The following is a 19,152-nucleotide window of genomic DNA, read 5'->3' as shown; positions in this document are numbered from 1 at the left end:
TGTGTAATGCTAAACTACAGGTTAAGGTTGGGAATTAGAGAAGTTTCGTGAACACGCCAGCAGGTGCGCGGTGTGGGGGGGGGGGGGTGTTATATATTTATTCATATCTTTTATATCATTTGTTTTTATATCTCTCCTTCAATTCCATTTGAATTAGATTATTTTCTTTTCTAAATCATTCAGTATAATTTCATCTATAAAGACCTTGAACTGTGCGTATGCATGCCATTACGTATATATATTACATGTATACTACTACTTAAAATGGAAATTCAAAAAAATAAATAAATCTTAATTTATTTTAATTACTCATTCATGTATAGTCTTATGTATGACATGACCGATTATTTTGTGAAACCATTGATTAACATGATCTGCGAAATATATATAATATTATACTAATGTAGATCAAAATTTAAATGTCTGTCACACCTGGGAATTCCGTTGGTCGGATGAATCAGTGGTGTGTTTACAATACGTGTCAAAACAGTGTACTAATTCCTCACTCTTTCTAAATTTGGGTAATGATCATACAGCCAGAATTTTCATTTTCCATAAATCCCTCAAAATAAAATCTGAATGAAATCGCGAATGCAGTATATACTTCTTGCAAAACTTTATACAGATAGAACGGCAGAATTTTTTGGATAAATGGGGTACTCATTTAAGCGTTTTAAATCAGTGTTCGTCTTTAACAGAAACATTTCTAAATTGAAAACAAATATATTTCAATTCCGAATATGGTCTTGTTTTAATCTACTATGGCTTTATCTTCTAAGGGGGAAAATAATATATATGCATACGTAAAGTCGACTCAATAAATGTACGAGATGTTTTTTAAAATTATTTTGACCAATGAAAATTCCTCTTCTTTGAGAATCGTCAAGTGCGATCCTGTGATGTTTACAAATGGAGGATTTTGAAATGTAAACACCTCAAAGCTTTTTGTTGTATTATACAGAATGCCACCCAAAAAACCTGTGGCAGCTAAGCCGACAAAAGCTCCTGCAAAACCAGCACCGAAAGCAGCTGCTGGGAGGGGCACCACGCCTGCGGCGAGGAAAGGAGCACCAGCACCAGGTAACATATAACATATAGATCCAATCGCGTCAGCTCTTTCTTTTCCGTCGCATGCTAGTTTATTTACAGAATTGACCGAGGATGGTCCGAATAATCATTAAACATTATCATGTAAGTAGAGTAAAAAAGTTAATATTTCAACTTTAGTACTGTGGTAAAATCGGTATTCCGAGATTAAATCTAAAATAATTTCTTATTTAACAGTCTGGGAGCCAATGTAAATCACATATGATTTCTTAATAATGGCTGGAAAGAAAGCTTTGAAAATTGATAAGAATAAATATGAGAAAAGATAAGATTCGTCTTCCAAATACAGGAGCAGGTTCTTTTTAGAACATCCATTTTATCCAGGCAATGACAGCTAAAATCCTTATTATTGACAAAGTTAACAGTGATAAAAGCACTAAGTTAGCAATCCTGAGATAATGTCAGGGTTCTATGGTCAGCGTATCCAGCGAAGAACCAACCATGATGTGTAATTTTTGTTTTCAATCATGGACCCCTTTTCTGGGCAGTGTCAATTTCAACAATGATTAAACCATTTAAGCAATAATCTCTACTTTTGACCTCAAGGTGGTGCCAAGAAAGGGGCTGCACCGCCTGCAGCAGGGAAAGGAAAACCTGCTGATCCTCCCAAACCAAAGGCAAAAGTCTGGACTGAAAAGGACGATGCGGCTCTCAGGATACAGACCAAGTACAGACAGTATAGGGCAAAGAAAATGCTGGAAAAAAAGAAAAAAGATAAAGAAGAGTATGAGGAACTTATGGATAGACTGGAAAAGGAGGTTAGTTTTACAAAATGTAGAGAAATAAAAGATGTTTTCAGAAAGATATATCAATCAATGTGATATTTCAGTCATATTCTATTACAGCTAGTTTCTCCTAAGTCCATTATGGAACCCTCCACATTAAAATTTTAACCTTCTCACATAGATTTGCAGTACGCCAAGCTGGTGTAATTAATTAAGGAGAACAATGCAAAAGGTGTAGAACAGATTTTCTAGATGTGCCATAAAAAGAGACTAATGCTCGTAATCTTATTTTCATTATAAATATCAAATAAAAAGCATACCGGACTTGATCTTTTTATCTTTTAACTATATATTTATTTGAAACATGAAGCAATAATTAGGTTCATGGAAATACAATTGTAAATTCAAAACATCTATTTGTAGCTCTGGCTTGCCATCCATTGAATGATGTTAAATATGTTAAAAAAAACAATATATACAAATATTGCTGGTATTTATATTTTCATTCATGTTTAAAAGGAAGTCAGCCATTATAACGATGTAGCATACCTCCTTAACATAAGGTTGTCGCTTTTATTTGAAAACAAAAATGTTAATGATATAATGCTCCCAATACTTTAATTACACACATTTCTACAACTTGTTCAAAACGAAAATATAATACTCCCATGCAATACTTTACCGGCATTTCTTCAACTTGTCAAAACGAAAATGTTAATGATATAATACTCCCAATACTTTAATTACAGGCATTTCTTCAACTTGTCAAAATGTTAATGATATAATGCTCCCAATACTTTAATTACAGGCATTTCTTCAACTTGTCAAAATGGAACAGGAGAAAGCAGAAAAGGAGAGACAGAAGGAGGAAGAAGAAAGAAGGAGAAAGAGAGAGGAGACAAAAAGGAAGAAAAGAATGCTGGAGGCTGCTTTTGAGGGGGATGTGGAAGAAATAGAAAACATCCTCAAAGAGGTCTGCTTCTACATTTCTTTTACCAAAACCACAGTTTGTGTAATTTCAGGTTGATGTAATTAACATTAATTAATATTAATGTAATTTACATTTATTCAACTTTAAAATAATGTTAATTTACCATCCATTTGATTAAAATTGATTTAAGTTGAAATAATGATTGACATAATCGACTGTGTTTAACCCATGCAATATGCCAGAAGAGTGAACAGATGATGCCTGTATGATAATATTATCTAATTATTGCAATATTTTGGTGAACTAACTATTAGAATTAATTACTATAAGCATAAGAAAGACAAAATGCTTATAATTTTGTATACTTTGGAAACATGCGATGTGTCATTTAATACATGTGTATTACATCATTTCTATAAATAAATGTTGTATATCAGCACAAAAATATGAATTTATCATGGTGCTAGCAATATTGATACATGTATAAGAATTATTTTTTTTAAAAGCTAATTTTTATCCATCTATAAAATATAACCTGATTTGGGACATCTATAAAATATAACCTGGTTTGGGAAATCTATAAAATATAACCTGGTTTGGGAAATCTATAAAATATAACCTGGTTTGGGACACTTTATTCTTAAAAACTTATTTTTTGATAAACTGCTTTGCAACTTCTAATGCTTAAACTGCTCCATACTAGGTAATCATATGAACTAGTAAAAAAAAAAATGAGCTAGCTAATAAATAAAACTTGTGTTTTAAGGTGAAAACTTTGGATGATCAGAAGGGTGTTGCTACAGATGCCGTCGGAACAGCCATCCGTAACAAGCACCTGATGAACGTGATCGAGTGTGAGGATGCAAATAACAACACGCCACTCTCAGAGGCAGCCAGTAAGTTCACTTCACCAAAAGTTATGTCCCTTTGTGGGGTCAGCCAAAAGTCGACCTTATCAAATGTACCAAATATAAGAGGTTACAACTGTGAATTATATAGCTAATTATTAAGTTTTCATACGAGTTTATGGGTTGCCCCATCCAGGGGCAGTTGAAAATAACAAAGTCAAAGCTACAGATCAGAAAATTACAAAGGCCGTCATAGGGAAATTAAAGGATTTCATATCAAAATGGCGGCATTTCAGGGACATAGCTAGCATGACATGTTGATATGTGTATTCCTAATATAACTATCACCTGTGTGAATTTAGCTGGCAATTATGTCGTGGACGATGTTGTCCAGGGATTTTTCGTAATCTAACTACCAGTGCGCTGGATAATCCACGATGAACTTCTTATCACGCAGTAGATTTAAATTTTTTGCAGATGGAGGAGATCCCAAAACTCTTCAACTACTTCTAGACAAAGGTGCTGATCCAAATACACAGGGACAGTTCAAGCGGACTCCCCTATACAGAGCAGCCTTCGCTGGTCATTTAGAAGCTGTCCAGGTGAAATTCTGATTTCTTTACTTATCATATGTTATTTTTACCTATAGAATCTACTGTCTTAAAGAGACATAAAAACCACACTGACCATAGACATCTGATCGGGGACTACTTTAACTGACCAGAGACTTCTGATCAGGGACTACTTTTACTGACCAGAGACTTCTGATCGGGGACTACTTTAACTGACCAGAGACTTCTGGTTGGGGACTACTTTTACTGACCAGAGACTTCTGATTGGGGACTACTTTTACTGACCAAAGACTTCTGATCGGGGACTACTTTAACTGACCAGAGACTTCTGGTTGGGGACTACTTTTACTGACCATAGACTTCTGATAGGGGACTACTTTAACTTGAATATACCTGTACTGCTTGGAAACAGACTTTGCAATCAAGCTCAGTCCAAACACGACCTTTGGGCGTGCATATTTCCTCATTTTCATTCATTAATGTATGATCAGTAAATTGAATACAACAACCACCTGTCAACAGTAAGCAGATTTAACATTGTCACTGTTAATCACTTCAGGTGTTGCTTCAAAATGGTGCTGATCCTCGGATTTTTGCGGAAGACGGTCAGAATCCTGAACAGGTACTGATAATATGTCTACATACAGATAATATGTCTACATACAGATAATATATCTACATACAGGTAATATGTCTACATACAGATAATATATCTACATACAGGTAATATGTCTACATACAGATAATATGTCTACATACAGATAATATATCTACATACAGGTAATATGTCTACATACAGATAATATGTCTACATACAGATAATATGTCTACATACAGATAATATATCTACATACAGGTAATATGTCTACATACAGATAATATGTCTACATACAGATAATATATCTACATACAGATAATATGTCTACATACAGATAATATGTCTACATACAGATAATATATCTACATACAGATAATATATCTACATACAGATAATATGTCTACATACAGATAATATGTCTACATACAGATAATATGTCTACATACAGATAATATGTCTACATACAGATAATATGTCTACATACAGATAATATATCTACATACAGATAATATGTCTACATACAGATAATATGTCTACATACAGATAATATATCTACATACAGATAATATGTCTACATACAGATAATATGTCTACATACAGGTACTGATAATATATCTACATACAGTATATTCTGACTTAAAGACACTTGATACAAACAAAAAGAATGGATGCTTGGGGTGATATGTATATTTTGGTTTCATTTGGTTGTAAACTTTCCTTTGAAGAATTGACTTTTAAATTATTTTCTATGGCATGTATGGTGTTCATTGAAAGTTGAACTATATTATCCCGGCCCTTTATATATAGCTCTATATAAAATGTCCTCACTCTTTTGGACTTCTTTGAGAAATTAATGGAAATAAATAGCATTCCATATGGTTCATTAAATTGATTTTACTTATAAAATCATAAATATAGTTTTTGTTTTCATCATTGTTGAAAAAAGTTTGTAGCATTATAAATGCATTCTTTTCAATTTATCATTCAATTTCAATTTATTAACTGACAGTTAACATTTAAATATTATGTGCCCTTGATGAGGAAGTTAAAATTACTGAGTCATTCTTTAAATATTAGGTGTCTAGCTCTGTGAAGAAGTTAGATATACTGACAGTTTATCTTTAAATATTAGGTGTCTAGCTCTGTGAAGAAGTTAGATATACTGACAGTTTATCTTTAAATATTAGGTGTCTAGCTCTGTGAAGAAGTTAGGAATACTGACAGTTTATCTTTAAATATTAGGTGTCCTCGGTGGATGCAGTAAAAGAGGTTCTAGCCGAGTGGGATGTGACAAACACTGAAAACTTACTGCAGAAACTGGAGGCTGAGAAAGAAAAGAGGAAAGAAGAGCAGAAAATGAGGAGGGAGGCGGAAACAACTAAGTAGGCTGTTGTATTTCACTCCCCCTTTCTCTGGGGAAGATTGTTGAAGAAATGATCCCCCTGTGTCCTTGTTATCAGTTTATTTCTTTGATCATGGTAAAACAGACTATTTTAGTGAATATCTAATGAACATTATAAAGCATACTATATAAATAACGAGTTTGTGAATTAGAATTTGCACATTTTCTCAAATTGAGGAGTGTTTTGTTGAATTACAGGTTAGAAGGATCTGTGCAGGCAGCTCAGGAGGAATATGACAGAATTGAGAAATTGGTTTGTAGAAAAATCTATCTTAAATCATGTTTAATTTTCTTTTTATCATTCTGAGTGCATTTTAAATTCACATTTAGCAAAATACTGTCACACATTTCCCCCCGCTTTCTTTACCTGCTGTCTATAATTATAATGTGACTGAACTTTGCAGTTATCCCATGCGTATTGTGAATTAAACAAAAGAATTACGGAGCATGACACAGCAGTAGGGTCAGGGTTTGACAGACCGGAGCTCACTCTTCAGGTATTCAACATTAATAAGCATGAAGGATATGCACGGAAAATATGTTGTTAGGTTTATTACTTCATATTTGTTTAAATGAAATTAACTGCTTTTGAGATTGATAAAGATATTTTTTCCTTGTAATTGAAAATCAACTATGGATTACTCCATTTACCTGATCCAGACAGGGCTCACAGTGGGTGTGGCCAGTCAGCAGGGGTGCATGATGCTTACTCCTCCTAAGCACCGGATCTCACCTCTGGTGTGTCCAGGGATCCATGTTTGCCCTATTCTTAATTTTGTATTCTTTATGGGATTGATGAGATTGATCACTGTTTGTTATCTTCACTTTTCATGTTTTATAAAGATGACGCTTAAAAGGATACCAATGGGGTTTTTTTTCATTCAGGCCATACATGATGAGGAGGATGAAGTTGAACTGCTAAAGTCGAAGTTTGATAAAGCAAGAGAAGGTCTAGCTATTGCCAAATTAAAGCTTCGCGAACAGATGAACGAAGGCTTAGGTGTGAATTTTGTTGGTGGATCTAGACTTTTTGGAAGAGAAAAATTCGGTTTTGCTCTTTAAAATTCCTGTTCATGGTGATGGAAATCTTTTGCATATGTCTTTCAGAAGCCAGCGAGGATCTTCCAGGATTGCAGATTATGATCAAAGAGCTGGATGATGTTCTTCTTAAAGATGTTGGCAATAAGATCAAAGACTCCGGGAAGTATGTTGGATATATGTATATTTGTATTTTTATACATGTATATTTAGATTTCAAATGTTTTTGCCTTGGATATCTTTACCAACTGTAATGGTAGTCATTTCCTCATGAATGCCATGCAGAATTGAACCGTGTGCGTATGAATCTTGTTAAATATAGTACGCTGTACATCTGTTTTAACGGGTGGGTGTAAATGTAGTCCGGGACATATGTCCCGGGACATATGTCCCGCGATGTCCGATATTGATATTCGCCGATTTAACGTTTTATGTTAGTTTTTCTTTAAATATCTTACTAAATGTGTTTTAAGACAATCACCAAGTGTCTTCATTATGAATTTGATGTATGAAAATTCTCTAATTATTTGATAAATGACTTTTATTTATTCTTTTGGGTGTAAAAGTAGTCCCGAAAATTTTACGAAGAAAACGCATTTCCGGTTTTTGTTTTCGCCTTGTTTATGCACAAAACATTTATAACCTTTACGTATTGTGTCCTGTTGATAATCATAAGACACCCTTATTTCTAGTTATTTTGTCTGATTAAACAAATTAATCTGATAATCGGTTTTTAAACCCATTTTTCCCTCGGGACATCGCAGCTAATTGGGATATTAATTTAAAAACCGGACTGAGATGAAAACATTAAATCCGCATTCAGGTACGGGCTGGTAATAAGGCGGTATTTATCATTAATATTTATAATATAATATATCACTTCGTTACAAACTCAAAATAATCTAGCAACAATGCTAATGTACATGTATTTCATAGAAGTTAAATGTAATGTAATTTATATATAATATCGTGGAAGGATCAATAATTGAACAGCTATTGCATGGCGGTTGTTGGCCGTAAGTTAATAAGACATGGAAAGAATGTCTAATTTAATTACGTTGTCCAGTTCTTGCTACATATAACTGGAAAATCAACAAGCATATTGTTCACACATTTTAATTTTCAATATTGGTGGGGGGAAATTCGGCACCCAATGACGTTAAAGAATTTGGCCATTCAATTTCAATGCTCACCATTTTCATATGTGTGTATCTGCATTATAATTGATTTTGGTTGATTTAGAGAAATGGTGGTCGCCAACCTTTGTCTACCAAAGTAAAACAGGGTTATCAATTTACTTCTCATCGTTAAAACATGAGCGCGCTTCTGCATTTGAATAATTATTTTAGATGATCATTAATCTTGATAGCAGCTCTCATTTAATGTCAATAATTAGTAAAACCATGTATATTGATTAATAGCAATGCTAGAATTTAGTATTTACCTTACACACTTTTAATGATATTGAAGAGAAAATTTCAAATATTTATATTCATATTCGCTTCAAAATGATACATGTAAATATATTCCATAGAGAGGACAGCTGAATATTCAACAAGACATATCTTTTCATTATTTATTGACCTATTATTACTCATAATATTTTGAATATACCAATTATAATCAAACTTTCTTACTAAACGTACTCTTTAAAACACTTGCCTAGCTATTCATAAAACGGGTTCAAACTGTCACTTTGTTCCGGTTTTATTTTTACACTCTTTCGTATCGGATCAACCATCGAAGCGATGTCCCATAGAAAGAAGGACGAGCATTCATATAACAAGTGGAATATTTAATAAATCTTTTTGTTGTGATATAAAACAATATCCAAGCAAAATCAACAGCCAAATAAAACACATTAAAACTTTATTTTAATTATGAACAGAAACAAAAACCGGAAATGCGTTTTCTTCGTAAAATTTTCGGGACTACTTTTACACCCAAAAGAATAAATAAAAGTCATTTATTAAATAATTAGGGAATTTTCATACACCAAATTCACAATGAAGACACTTGGTGTTGTCTTAAAACACATTTAGTAAGATATTTAAAGAAAAACTAGCATAAAACGTTAAATCGGCGAATATCAATATCGGACATCGCGGGACATATGTCCCGGGACATATCCCACCCGTTTTAACAACTGGGAATTTCTGACAGAAATGAAAGTAGAATGAAAATATGAAAAATAGAATTTCATTTTTGAAATATATGAGGGTATAATCTTCAACGCTTCACCCCAGCATACTTTTTATTAAGCGCTAACGCATTTTTCTTGACTATCAACTGCCCCCCCCCCCCCCTATGTTTTTTGCTGGAATAGCGCTAACACATTTCTTGACCTATGCTGGTGTAACACAGTTCATGCCTGCATGTATTTTCATTTCTTATACGTAATCGATTTAATCTAAGTTATATTCCTTATTATGCTCTAAAACAATTTAATATCAAATCTGATATTTTTTTTTCTACTAATAGTAAGAGTTATCTCTCTTCTTCCAGATGGCCGCTGATCATTGACAGAAGTGCGCAGGCGGCTACATTCCTGAGGTACAGAGATACAAATTATCTCAACTCCTTAAATCCTAAGGAAATGGAAGCCAACAAAATCAGATTGTCACTTCTGGGTGCTATCAGGTAGCCAGATGATTTTTTTCTTCTTATCTAAGAGATCTTAAGGGGGAATAACACACCAGAGAAATTTGATATGGCTGGAAAGTGGAGGTAATGTACAATAATATCTTGAAATTGAAAACTTTGAATTTACCTTATTCAGTTAAAAGTTGGTAGAAAGTAATCTGGGAAAAGGATCGAAATTCTTTATAGACTTGAACGAACTATAGATAAGCAGTCGACATGCTAACCTACTGAGCTAACCAGCTAAGGCAATTATTTAAAAGAAATATACAAATCTTGATATTAATATCAAAAGGAAGTCAGCCATTATGAAGATAAGTTATTCCTCCTTAAGTTCAGAGGGAAATACCGACAGATTCCCATGACTACTTTAGATATTTCTTTGTTCATTATGCAGAATGGCAGTTTTGTAGTGTTTTTATTTCTTTTTATAGATTTGGAAAACCCCTGGTTCTGGACATGATGGAGGTGGATATGTTTCACACAGTCAGTGACAGATTTGATGAAATTGATAAAGGTCTCATGGACAAAATAATGGACAAGAGCATAATGCAGGAAGAGAAGTAAGTTATATTTTACTACTATTAACCATGTAAACTCACGGCGTTCTTTTGCTTGGCGATTTTATGATACAACACGCTGACTCTTCGTTTCATTATATTTCAGTTACTTGAAACTTCTAAAAGCAGGAGACGGACCAGAATACGAGAAGAATAAATTCTCATTGTTCAGAACTCAAAATTTCAAATTCTGGATCATCACAAAGAACCCGTATCCTCCAGACTATTTATTAGATACGTGTTATACAATCAGAATTTACGTACCTACATAAAACGAAGAATTCACTGTACCGAGTTCCTTTGAATGCAGGGTTGTGTGTATTTATACCTGGAGGTGTATCATTCTGACGTGCATTTTAAATTTCATTGTTCTGTTCTCTTATTTTTGTGTTGGGTTTTCTGTAATTTACATGACATGTGTGAATGATTGACAGCTGTAAAATTGTCGGAATATGTATATATGAAAAGATATACACCGTGTACATCAAGTTCAGTAATAATCCATGTCTTCAACATTATCTTTAACCAATGACCGTTCCAATAAGATTGAAATAAAACACAGCTATGTAATATTTTTACCTTTGTTGTTGCATGTCGGTGTTCTTGTCTTCAGAATCTAAAAGTGACTTTTATTAAGGAGGAATACTACATCATCATAATGGCTGACTTCCTTTTAAATAAAAATATCAGCATTGCTTTCACTTGTGATTGACTTGATGGAGCGCGTTTGGACTCAAAACCGTGGTTGGCGATGATGGGTTAGAATAGGTCCTCAGTACCCCTTGCTTGTCGTAAGAGGCTACTAAATGGGACGGTCCTTCGGATGAGACTGCAAAAAGCTAGGTCCCGTGTCACAGCAGGTTTGGCATGATAAAGATCCTTCCCTGCTCAAAGGCCGTAAGCGCCGAGCATAAGCCTAAATTTTGCAGCCCTTCACCGGCAATGGTGACGTCTCCATATGAGTGAAATATTCTCGAGAGTCTCAATATTCAATAAATCAATCTCTCTACAATGCCTTAACGTAGGAGTGTGGAGATCTTATGCATACACATTAAATTTCACTTTCGTCACAATTACATTTAATTCAGTTGGAAGATATATTTAATTATTTACGACAATATGGTGTAAGAAATTAATGCGAGCATCAATTCTTTTTAAAGAGAGCAACAGTTAAATTTTAAAAGACAATTATTTCATGCCATTGTGAAAATGCTGAATTGAAGAAATCTCAAATTAGAAGGAGGATTTTTTGCGTGCATCAATGGGATACATTTTTCACAATGCAGCGCGAGTTATTTCTCCTTGAATACAGGAGGCGCGCGGCACATCGCGGTCCTGGCCTGGTTCCCGAGACCTTCCGATTGTGCAAGCACAGAAGGCCTGGCACGCACCATAGATTGGCGGCGCGCAAAGGGCAATCAATCATGACGCTATCCAAAAGTAGTAGTAGTGAATTGTAGTGAAAATGTAAAAAAAAAAAAAAAAATGGATGAATTAAACTGAAGGATCAGCCCTTGTTTCCTTCCCCCCACGATTTAGGATTTACAGGCTTGGGTTTGTTTTATTTCGGTTGGCAAGAATTTTCAGACATATTGTAAAGTCAACTCAATCTTCGAATCCTGCTTTTTGAAAAATAATGCCTCGTGTCTGATTATATCACATGCTCTCATCGTGCTTATATTTCCGGATATCTGTTCCTGTGTTTTAACAGATTATTTCTGAAATTCTTTGATTAATTGTATTACAACTTGGACATAAATAAACATTAATATATGAATACGGATGTAACTCGCTTCCTTTCCCAACCCTACAATTTGACAAAAATGCACATTTTCAAATTCTCCATAAAATCGAAGAAACTATTTTACATTCTTTTTATTATAGATATACCACAACCTGTTAAAACTCTGCATAATAAAGAATTTGGTAACGTAAACTTTACTATACACTGTTTGTTAATACTATTTATCTGAAGCGTAGGTCCGCAATGGTAAGCACGCCCCCAACTCCTGGTGCAAGGGGAGTAACTGCAAAAATGTAGGTCATTGAATTAATGATATCATTATTTAAAGAGAGCAATAATTCAATTATTGCGCGCATTAATTGAATTGATGCGCACATTGATTGAATTGTAACGCGCTTCTATAAAGAGAGCAGTAATTCAACTATTGCGCGCATTAATTCAGCAGAATTATTAATGCTATCAATAATTCAATAAACTCCTGTATTTCATTTCATGATTTATTTATTTTATTTATCAATAGTAGTATTTTGATTATGCATATAAACTGTTGATTATGCACACAGAATATTACACAAACCACGTGACTTGGGGTTGGTAAGATACATCTATCAGGTAATTCAGATTGATATACAAGTCTCAAATTTTCGGAGTCGTATTTTTAAATATCATTTCGGAGACGCTTCTAATATTTTGCAAAACGAACTAAGATTATTATGCCTTGTCAAATGTTGCAATATTTTATCTTTCCGTCATTTTTTCCCCATTAGTATTGTAAATTTGTTTTGCAATGCATAATTTTACTTGCATTGTATAACTTTTCATTTGCATTGTATAATTTTTCATTTGTATTGTATCCGAGAGATTGTTTATTTTGATTTGTTAAAAGGGGTTGGTTTAATTAAACCATGGTTCGATTATCAAGCCATGTGTAGATTCTACTGAACTTACCATACTCACGTTTAACTAGTCCTGCACGGAAATTTGAGGACCAATTTATCTTGTAGTTACAGCATCCGGAATATCTTGCTTGTTTTCATTCCGATACGAGCTAAAACTTAGCCAATGAAATCCTTCGTAACAAATAAGAATAAAATAAACAATAAAAATGAAAATGTTTACAATACAAATGAAAAAGTATACAATATAAATGTAAAATATACAATACAAAGGAATACTTGTACAATATGAATGGACAATATAAATATATACAACGCAAAGGGAAAAGATTAAGTATTGCAAGACTTGACATGTCATAGATTATATGTATCAATCTGCTGTCTCAAAGTTACCTGATGCAAAGTAGGTGTGGCTTCACTCTCCGACTTTCGTACTTCAACCCCTGCTGACAAATCGTGGAATTTTTTGTTCGATGTTATCATTGTTATTCGTATTTTGAATGGACGTTTTAACGGTTAACCGTGATGTGCTAAAAAGCTACCTTGAGATGGACGAATTTCTGCATAGCGCTGCAGCTTTGGTGCACTATTTCTATCAACAGGAAATGGCTGTGACCTGTAGTAATCTTATCGACCGTCTAAATTGTTTGATTTGGTATAATCTGTTTGTCGGTTGTCTGTTGAATGTGTTTGTATATACTAAGTACATATATGCTAATTGTTTCTGTACCAAGTCTGAGTCAACAAATCGACATTTTCAGATTTTTATTCAAATTCAATGAAGACATATAAAAACAAATTTATTATGACAAACATGTATATACAAAAAACATTTAAAAAACAACTATACATATAGTGGAAATCAAAGAGCTTTCACTTCTTTATTCATACTTCATTAAAGTCAATCTTCTTCAAATTTTATTTGCACAACAAGCAGTGCTTATCTAAGTCACTTGACTTGATCCAGCCAATAAAATACTGTCACTTGACTTGATCCAGCCAATAAGATACTTTGTCACTTGACTTGCTCCAGCCAATAAAATACTTTGTCACTTGACTTGATCCAGCTAATAAGATACTTTGTCACTTGACTTGATCCAGCCAATAAGATACTTTGTCACTTGACTTGATCCAGCCAATAAGATACTTTTGCATTGGTTCAGCGGGTGTCTCCCTTAGTTGTGCTCGTTTGAACACTGGAGAACTGTGCTTGAAGCAATTTCGGATGTTTCCACGTTGTCAATGATGGACGTGGTAAAATCAGAACCTGCGTAATATATAATAATAGGGTCATGACTACCCCCAGCTTGGAACATTGCCTGCTTTTACAGAATGCTATTGATATGAAAATATACAACGTCCCTTCGACAAAAATGCTTCCAAGCCTCTTTGTATATCTGCAGTTTCTTTTTACGAATTCTAAGTCTAGACTTTTTATGTTTTTTAAACTTTTTTCGCTTTCTCCTTCTATCTTTGGGTCTTCGTCTCCGTTTCTGGTTTCTTTTCCGATGCCTCCTTCGTTTCTTTTTTCGCCTCTTTTTCCTGTGTTTTTGCAGACGATTTTTCTTTTTCTCGGGGATGAGATCAGAATTATTGTAAGTTAGATCTGGAAGTATAGACATGAAGTGGGTCTCATTCGCTGAACTGCAGAGATTCACACAGGACGAAGCATGCGGCAGGCAGGAAGGGAAGACTACTTGACTACTTTTGTCTGATTTCTTTTTCAGGAAAAACGAGGGGTCACTACATAGCGCGTTGAAGCAGCGCCACCACTCGGACTATCATGTCTACATCAAATCTACTTTGATTCACTAACATCAAGGTCATGGTAAAACACTATTCACATGCATTGAGGATTACAGGCACGAAAACACCAATGTGACGTCGACTTTACAAAAGAGCTCTACATCGTGAACTGGAGCGGTTCCTGTTACCGTATTAAAAACGTACTCTAAATTCAAAATCGACAACTTTGAAAATAAGTGAACACTTTTCCTTAAAACAAAATTGATAAACGTTCACAACTCATTTCATTTAGCTGTGGTGCTTGTAGAGCTTCATTGTGTAAAACCCCCGCCTACATTGGCTATAAGTAATGCACGATAAATACCAGCAGCACTCAACATCCCAGGTTATATATATATATATATATATATATATATATATATATATATATATATATATATTAGAACTTAGCATGTTATATATAAAACAGTAATTATAAAAAGGTATATTGGCAATTTATTTTTAAAAGATGGATATTCAAGATATGCATGTGGAATTCATCAATGAAAGATGTTTTAATTATTCCATGCCACGGTATAACATAACAAGGGGAAATGAAAAGAGTGTGCAACATCTGAAACATGCATCAAGCCGGGGATTAATGGCCAATTGGCGAGTAATTGTTCGATCCGAGCTTTCTAAGGTTCGTTAATCGCTATCTCGTGTTCATCAGATGAAGGATTTATAAAAGACGAAAGCAACACTAAAAATATGTTTGAAGCGGTACATACACACAACCAGAGCTCGCTGACGTCACAAGAGCGGCTTCTAAAATGTAACTTCATCGAACGTGTAATAAATTTGTTGCAAATTGCTGCATAATTTACAGGCGAAAAAAAAAACTTTTTTGAATGAAATCAGCAATTGACTGTGAATGGTTGGCAGATGTTAATGAGAAACATGTTGATTTTTGTATAAAAATCATCAATTTACTATATCCTTCAATTTCAAAGAAATTTACAGGAACGAAATCGTTTCTACCCTGTACACAGAGAGCAAGCATGTAAATAGCATGTCACAATATCGACATCATTTAGCAATTATTAATTAATAGGGGTTTTTTTTTCAAGCAAACATCTCCACCCCGTAACTAAAATCTACTGTCATTTATATACCTATACAAATTCTAATCAGAATGATATTTGTAGAAATGGGAAAGAAAATTAGGACAATGGTCTGAATTACGGACCCGCTAAGAGACGGTCGACCAAAACAAGAGGTCTGTGGGCCACAACGCTCATGTTGGATGAGATTCTATAGACTACGCCTCAGGTGAGCTCAAAGTAATATATGCCAATGAACATTGATAAGAAGACTGTATAGCTCTAAGTATATTAATTGGTTCAGTACGACAACTGTCTATTTATGAAAATTAATCCTTTAAAAAACTGTTCAGCAATTATACAACTTTGTCATGCCAAAAGTGTTGGTTTTTTTTTAATTCAGTATCGATAAAAGTTAGATTCTATGATTTTCAAATCTAGAAATTATTATCTAACTAAATACATGTACGCACTGTGTATACAATTAGAAAATAAGAAGAAGAAAGTATAAGATTCTAAAAATTTCTAATATACTGAAGTATGGAAAATGTTAGAGTAATTCAGAGCATTTACATAAAATGTTAATATACTGAGAGAAAAAAAACTACACATACAGATTTCACGTGTTGATAAGCATTGAATGAGCATGCAAAGTACAAAACTTTTTGAAATATATAAGTAAGACAGCATTCGTTATTTTGAAATGTACCATATATTTATATATACAGGTAAATTATCAATCTGTGACGTTTTGGATTAATTGTGTTTTATTTTCTTACACATGAGCACCATGTTTTGTTTCAACACTCTACCCCCCCCCCCCCCCCCCACCCACCCACCCCCCCCCCCCCCACACACACACACACACACGCGCGCGCGCGCTCAAAATAAGGAAGACAACATTTGTTTGGTTGGTTTAGTTGTTTGTTTCACGTGCCGTCGAGAATTTTTCAGTCATATTGTGACGTCACCAGTTGTGGGTGAAGTACCACAAATTTAGACCTATGCTTAACGCCAAGGATCGTAGCAGTGAGGGTTCTTCAACGTGCCAATTCCTGTCGCGACATGGGACCTCAGTTTTAAAGGTATATTTGTATTGCCACTTTAATTCCTATGACCCATAGCAAAACAAAAGCAACATAGTAAAACAGGAGATATGGAATTTTCTACAACGAAAGTTCAATCTAGAATTGAAAAGTTTGATGCTAATTGTATGTATTAGTGATTTTAATATCTAACAAACACGTATGATTATAAAAACTGTATTCATATTGCACAAAATAGATTTTAGTAACGTCGGAACACAGCACTTTAAATTTACGATCTTGCCGAAAAAATTCTATAGATTTTCTCTTCAATGTAGCGTGTAATCTTGGCTTGTATTTACGGCTGTAGCGTGTAATCTTAGCTTGTATTTACGGGTGCGGTGTCAAACTAAAACAAGATTTGCTTGCGAAACACTACACCCCTGATGGCAACAAAGATACATGCAAGGTCAAGGTCACATGGTCAAAACCTTTGGTACACCAAAAGAAATATCTTGTCAAAAGGAATGCACATATCAAACATGAGAGCCTATCACTCACCATTCAAAAGTTATATAAGCAAGGTTTTGAAATTTTGGTCAAACTCCAAGGTAAAAGTCACAAGGTCAAAAATCAAAGTATCAAATGACAGGTCTTTTATGGGGAATTAATTTTTAAACACAAAATATGAAATCCTACCTTATGCAGTTCATGAAATATTGTCAAGATTAGTTTTTCTAAGAAGAAGGTCAAACTTCAAAGTCAAGGTCACTATTTTAAAAACTTCGGCACCAAACAATATGGTAGTGTCATGAGGAACGCACAAGTGAAAATTAAGATCCCAATCGCTCACCGATCAAAAGTTAAGAGCAAGGTTAAAGTTTCAGACAGAAAAACAAATAGACACAATGTGACCGATAATCCCTGATGAGAGGGCATACAACACCAGAAGTTCACGCCCATTCCATCGCCAAATATCTTCGACAAACCGTACTAAATTGCACATTTAGCGAGACACAAATTTAGTGATTTTCCCATTAATATGGACATATGTATTTAGCGAGAACTAATTTTAGCGACTTTATAATTCCAGGAAAGGTAACTAAATTATCTCCGATATATAATACATTGTTAGCGATATTCAATTTTGCGATCTCATCACTCTCGCCAATAATGTCAAAATTAAATCCTCGCTAAAACTTCTGCAATACTAAATACCTTGAAACTTAATATTTATCATCAATCATGGTGTAATAAAGAGTGCACAATTTTTCAGCTATTTAGTGATGATGCATGCATTTGAAACGCTCGTACGTTTCGATTCTATACATTTGTTATCCAACTCGTCACAGACTGATAGATTTACCACTTCCTATATTCCGCTCACACTTACCAACACACCGTCTCATTTCCATGAGACAACATCGACTTTCTATGAGATTTGGACACCTGGCCCCGTTGGAAGAGGGGCTCTCCAGGACGTCGCGGGTTCGGGTAATCATACCATACCGATACCCACAATTCTGCCCATTCCTCGTACAGGGGCTCCACATCGCCCAAGGACCAGTCATACAATCGACTGAAATATAAACGTAAATTACTGTGTGTGTACTTGTTTTAGCGGGATTCAAATTTTAGCGACTTTGGTGGTGAAGCATGAGCGCTAATTTACAGTTGCGCTAAAAATGATATTCTATATTCTATTATCATACACAGGAGAATTAATTTATGATTACGCTCATTAGTGCAACAGCTCCGAGTGCATCAAATTTTAAATCCGCTAAAATAGTACACATACGGCGCTAATCAACACGACTCTCCTCAATATTTCCTAAGTGTAGTTGTTTATGTTTCTGTTTCATTTTCAAATGATTTATAACTTTAGATTCCTTAAAAGTTTATGGAATGCAAAATTAATCAGTAATATACATTCATATTAAGTTCGGATTTTCAAGTTCTGGAACAATTCAGCTGAAGAGATTTTAAAATCCATAAATCCATTCAAAATCAGTGTTCTCTGTTAAATTCTGAACGATAGCTCTATAATTTTCATCAAAGTGTGCTATACATGTATATATATATATATACATGTAACACTTAGTTTATGCTAATTTTTATAGTGTGCTATACGTGTATATATAACACTTAGTTTATGCTAATTCTTATAGTGTGCTATACATGTATATATATAACACTTAGTTTATGTTAATTCTTATAGTGTGCTATACATGTATATAT

The 19,152-nt window shown here is 34.2% G+C and overlaps 2 protein-coding genes across 5 annotated transcripts in view; one reads left to right on the top strand and one right to left on the bottom strand.

Moving 5' to 3' along the window:
* Positions 1 to 834: 834 nt before the first annotated feature.
* On the top strand, positions 835 to 10,995 carry LOC125671722 (IQ motif and ankyrin repeat domain-containing protein 1-like). Of its 3 annotated transcripts, XM_056162711.1 has the most exons (15): positions 835 to 1,080; positions 1,654 to 1,865; positions 2,641 to 2,805; positions 3,530 to 3,659; positions 4,089 to 4,213; positions 4,743 to 4,805; positions 6,024 to 6,163; positions 6,382 to 6,436; positions 6,588 to 6,680; positions 6,844 to 6,921; positions 7,069 to 7,183; positions 7,291 to 7,387; positions 9,727 to 9,861; positions 10,296 to 10,424; positions 10,528 to 10,995. In XM_056162711.1, the coding sequence occupies exons 1-15, from the start codon at positions 963 to 965 to the stop codon at positions 10,691 to 10,693; spliced, it is 1,821 nt and encodes a 606-aa protein (XP_056018686.1). In that variant the 5' UTR covers positions 835 to 962; the 3' UTR covers positions 10,694 to 10,995. The 3 variants fall into 3 exon arrangements, 2 of the variants coding, with proteins under 2 accessions (XP_056018686.1, XP_048763546.2); XM_048907589.2 differs by lacking the exon at positions 6,844 to 6,921 and having other exon boundaries at positions 855 to 1,080; XR_008802425.1 differs by lacking the exon at positions 10,528 to 10,995 and having other exon boundaries at positions 881 to 1,080; positions 9,727 to 9,948; positions 10,296 to 10,334.
* A 2,816-nt stretch (positions 10,996 to 13,811) lies between these two features.
* Positions 13,812 to 19,152, bottom strand: part of LOC125670933 (R-spondin-3-like) — a 35,257-nt gene continuing 29,916 nt past the window's right edge. Inside the window, exons 4-5 of one of the 2 annotated variants that reach the window (XM_048906380.2) lie at positions 18,308 to 18,493; positions 13,812 to 14,667 (exon numbers count right to left, since the gene is read on the bottom strand). In XM_048906380.2, coding sequence (XP_048762337.1) covers positions 14,387 to 14,667; positions 18,308 to 18,493 — 467 coding nt within the window. In that variant the 3' untranslated portion in view covers positions 13,812 to 14,386. The remainder of the gene's footprint in view (positions 14,668 to 18,307; positions 18,494 to 19,152) is intronic. The other variant, XM_048906381.2, reaches the window with a different exon arrangement.

The sequence above is a fragment of the Ostrea edulis genome, chromosome 4 (genome assembly GCF_947568905.1).
Source record: "Ostrea edulis chromosome 4, xbOstEdul1.1, whole genome shotgun sequence".
Classification (NCBI taxonomy): domain Eukaryota; kingdom Metazoa; phylum Mollusca; class Bivalvia; order Ostreida; family Ostreidae; genus Ostrea; species Ostrea edulis.
The sequence above is the reverse complement of the archived record's forward strand: the minus strand, read 5'-3'. Positions and strand labels throughout refer to the sequence as shown.

Bases quoted from the DNA above. Each gene is read 5' to 3' on its own strand.
- LOC125671722 (XM_056162711.1), top strand. From the start codon at position 963: ATGCCACCCAAAAAACCTGTGGCAGCTAAGCCGACAAAAGCTCCTGCA. The intron at 1,866-2,640 runs GTTAGTTTTACA...CTTTAATTACAG, and splicing joins TGGATAGACTGGAAAAGGAG to GCATTTCTTCAACTTGTCAA. The intron at 7,388-9,726 runs GTATGTTGGATA...CTCTTCTTCCAG, and splicing joins AAGATCAAAGACTCCGGGAA to ATGGCCGCTGATCATTGACA.